We start from the raw sequence: 3,990 nt of genomic DNA on the forward strand, positions 1-3,990 counted from the left end.
GTTCAAATCCAGCCCAGGCCCGCCAAACAACGACAACTACAACCCAAAACTAGCCAGGCATTGTGGCAAGCACGTGAAGTCCTAACTACTTGGGAGGCTGAGGCAAGAGAATCACTTAAGCCCCAAGAGTTGGAGGTTGCTGTGAGCTGTGACGCCACGGCACCCTACCCACGGAGACTGCTTGAGACTGTTTAAAAAAAAAAAAACCCACAAAAACATTCTTACTTGATTTCTGACATGGACAGAACCTTTTCCCAGATCGAGGACATTCTCCACAAGCACCAACATGGCAAACTTGCTCACAGGTGTGATTACCACAGGGCAGAGTTTTCCCACACACCTAAAATAAATGCAGCAAGTACTAGTGAAGGATGTAAAAGTTAACAAAAAAGACTTTATACAAGACATTCATTCCTTAGTCACAAATAAACTTATGTCCCTCAGATTACACTTTCTATCTTACCTAGGTGTCAAACATATGTACACTCATATACAGATATACACACATGTACACACATACATGCATATGTATATACACACAGAGAATTCCTATGCACCAGAGTGTATTTTAAAATTACCTTTTAAAAATAAGTATCCAAATACATGACATTACTTAGTGTTTGGGTACTTCTGATCCAGGTTGTTTAGTGTAGGCTCATGTTGGCTGCCGTGGTATTTTTTTTAATTCACTTTTTCTTGTTAGAGTGTTCTCTGAGTATATAAGTGGTGCATTACTGGTAGGTCTTCTGTTCCCCATTCACAAACAATAGGTAGCAGCTGATCAAATACTTCCTTTCAAAGTTTAGAAGCTGGGTGTGACAGGCCGGCAGATGGAATATACAATGAAGAGTATACAGCAGGCGTCCTGGAACTACAGCCCGCGGGCCACATGCAAGCCACCTAGGACATTTATCTGGCCAGCTGGGTATTTTTGCTGCCACTACCTGTCTTGCTTAGCAGCCGACTTGTCCCAGGGCCCGCAGTCCAGCCCTCCAACAGTCTGAGGGACAGTGAACTGGCCCCTTGTTTAAAAAATTTGAGGACCCCTGGTATACAGTGTGCATTAAATACACACACGAGAGAGAAAGGGACGGGGGTAGGTTGATAGAGGGAGGGTTGTCAGGGGACCACACCTATGGAGCATACTGCAAGTGCAAGTTGGATCCGTCAGGTGTAGAACACAAATGTCTTAATCCTGTAATTGGGTAAATGAGGTGAAGGCTATGTTGATTAGTAGGATGTAAGCACTCCAATTTGTACAAATAATCAACACATTGAATCCCATAATGGCATAAATGTATTTATGATCTATGTACAAATGACTTAATAAAAAAAATAAATAAATACATACACATAATATTTGGAAAAAAATATATAATACAAGAAAAAAATTACATAATGTTTCACATGGCCATCCACAAAAGATAGATTTCCAAGTAGCATTATAACTATACCAGTTCAAGGACAAGCAACCTATTGAAAAATCAATCTTACTTCCCCAACTAGCCTAACTCAAAATAGGAGGATTATTGGCTAAAAAGAGGAGAAAACGAGGAAAAGGAAAAGAGGTGAGAAAGAAAGTACAAATGTTCTGAATTCAAAATTCAACAAATAGCTATTACTTTGAAAAAAACTTCCCTCAGTGTGGTGCCTGTGGCTCAGTGGGTAGGGCGCCAGCCCCATATACCGCCCTGGCCAACTAAACAGTAATGAGAATTGCAACAAAAAATAGCTGGGCATGGTGGCGGGAACCTGTAGTCTCAGCTACTCGGGAGGCTGAGGGAAGAGAATCGCTTAAGTTGGAGATTGCTGTGACACCATAGGACCCTACCAAGGGTGACAAAGTGAGACTGTCTCCAAAAAAAAAAGAAAAAGAAAAAGAAAACTTCCTTCAATAATTAAATAAAAAAAGTAGTTTCCTAAAACATGATAGAACTCATGTGCTATTCTTCCTCAACTTCTATCCAATGACACCAATGACACCAAATTAGCATTTCTGCTTTGCAGGTGTTCACACCTTGCACGCTCTTTCATACCCAGCCCTACATGCACGTCCACCTACCTGATCACAGTGCCACAGGGGACTCGCACAGCTTCTCTCAGCTACTTTTTTGCCACAGACACACTTTTGTCGACTAACTCTTGGACAGGGCTGACAACTTCCTAAAACCAGAAGGATCAATCAGCACAGAAACATGACAAAAGTAACAGAGAACAAAGTCAGAACATCTAACAGCTGTGGCTTTTACCTGCATGACAAGGATTTTCACACTTATGTTGTCCACAAAGCAACTTCCGTCCACAGGGAAGCTGACAGGACCATTCCTTGGCGCTGCACCTACGAGGGATAGGTTTTGCTTTCTTACAGTAACAAGTAGTTGTGACCATCTTTGGACAAGGAGGACAGGGCCCTAGAATCCAATGAAAGGGGAAAGAAATCTGAAGTCAAAAATTGAAACTATCAATTTCTATTCCTATCAATAATTTCTAGAGCCTTCTTTACTGATACTTTAAAAGGCAATCCCTTTGCAATATTTTTTCATAGCAAACTTAACTTCTAAGTACAACTTTCACAGTTTTTTGGTTGTTTCTTTTTTTTGCCTTAACAAAAGAAGAAATAACCCCTCTCAAACAACTAAAAATGTGATTCACAACTCACCTGGATGACAAAGAAGTAAACACTTATGGCCACAAGGAGGTTTAAACTCTCTCTCACACACCTGGCCACATGAATGAGGCACAAGCCACGGATCCAAAGGTGGGTCTTCTACCTTCTCACAGTAGCAATAGTACCTACTAGGTGTTTCAGACCGTTTGTATTCAAACCTACATTTTGGACTACAAGGAAGAAGGAAACTATTAAAGTTAATTTCACCTTTAAAAGCAAAATGAGAGCCAAGAACATAAATACACTTAGTAACAGAATATTCTATTCAATTAGTTTCACGTGCAGGAACTTTCTGCTGGATCTTTACATTAGTGAAAAAGAATTATCTTCTAAAATCTACATCAACCAACTAGAACAACCATGTACAACCCTGAGATGATGGAGCTGTTTTGTACCTATGCTGTCATTAGCCACTTAGTAGCCATCAGCCACTAAGGCTAGTCAGCACCTGAAATGTGGCTGGTGAATGCTCGCAACTACGAAAGAATTTTTTACTTTATAATTTTCAAAAACTTAAATAGCTACATATGACTAATTGCAATACATATCTAGAATGCAGTTACCAAAAGAAGGCAACATTAGCTTTCCACTAACCACTTGAAATTTTTGAATTCTTAAGGTATTCATCCTGATTTTTATAAAGTTCAATTTTTTTAAAGTTTGGCCATATGGTTTAAAAATAAATAAATTAGCAACCTCAAATAGAAGAGAGAAGTCAGGTTACAGACAGACAACACAACAAGAAACATGACTAAAATCCAAAATTTAAAAAAAACTTGAAAGGAAATAATTTCATAATTTTCAGCATCTAATACAAAATAGATACAATTCAAATATGTGTAAATAAAAGTTCAAATACTGTTTCATATTCTCTGCTAAAGCAGAAAGAGTTTTAACCTACAACATTAAAATGAGTAAGTTTTGATAGAAGTACTAACCTTTAGCTCTACCAAAAATTTACTTGTAAATCATCATATATCATTTCATTCTCAAAAGATGCTCTAAACCCACCTCCCCATATCAGAGCACACTATGCTAGAAAACTTTCACGTCATCCCCTAAGTGTCTTTCAAAGCACACACGGTACACAGACAGTGCCAAAAAGAGGAATACACATTTTAAATAAGGACAAAAACTGTATTAAAATTGTAATACTCCAGACACATTTGACTTCTACAACTACAAGGGACGCCCAAACGTGACTTGTATTCATCATCCGTTACTGATAAGTACTGAGGATTACAATTTTAATACAGTTTCTTTCTTAAAATGTGTATACATTTTTTATACCTCTGTATTTTCATTGTCACAAGAACATGTTC

The 3,990-nt window shown here is 38.4% G+C and overlaps 1 protein-coding gene across 3 annotated transcripts in view; it reads right to left on the bottom strand.

The window, feature by feature from the left end:
- Nucleotides 1-3,990, bottom strand: part of NFXL1 (nuclear transcription factor, X-box binding like 1) — a 49,154-nt gene that overhangs the window by 35,725 nt on the left and 9,439 nt on the right. For all 3 annotated transcript variants that reach the window (XM_023515982.1, XM_023515983.1, XM_023515981.1), the window contains exons 6-9: nucleotides 2,660-2,838; nucleotides 2,250-2,411; nucleotides 2,063-2,163; nucleotides 226-340 (exon numbers count right to left, since the gene is read on the bottom strand). In XM_023515982.1, coding sequence (XP_023371750.1) covers nucleotides 226-340; nucleotides 2,063-2,163; nucleotides 2,250-2,411; nucleotides 2,660-2,838 — 557 coding nt within the window. The remainder of the gene's footprint in view (nucleotides 1-225; nucleotides 341-2,062; nucleotides 2,164-2,249; nucleotides 2,412-2,659; nucleotides 2,839-3,990) is intronic.

This window comes from Otolemur garnettii, unplaced genomic scaffold (genome assembly GCF_000181295.1).
Source record: "Otolemur garnettii isolate 467f Iridium unplaced genomic scaffold, OtoGar3 scaffold00083, whole genome shotgun sequence".
Lineage (NCBI taxonomy): Eukaryota > Metazoa > Chordata > Mammalia > Primates > Galagidae > Otolemur > Otolemur garnettii.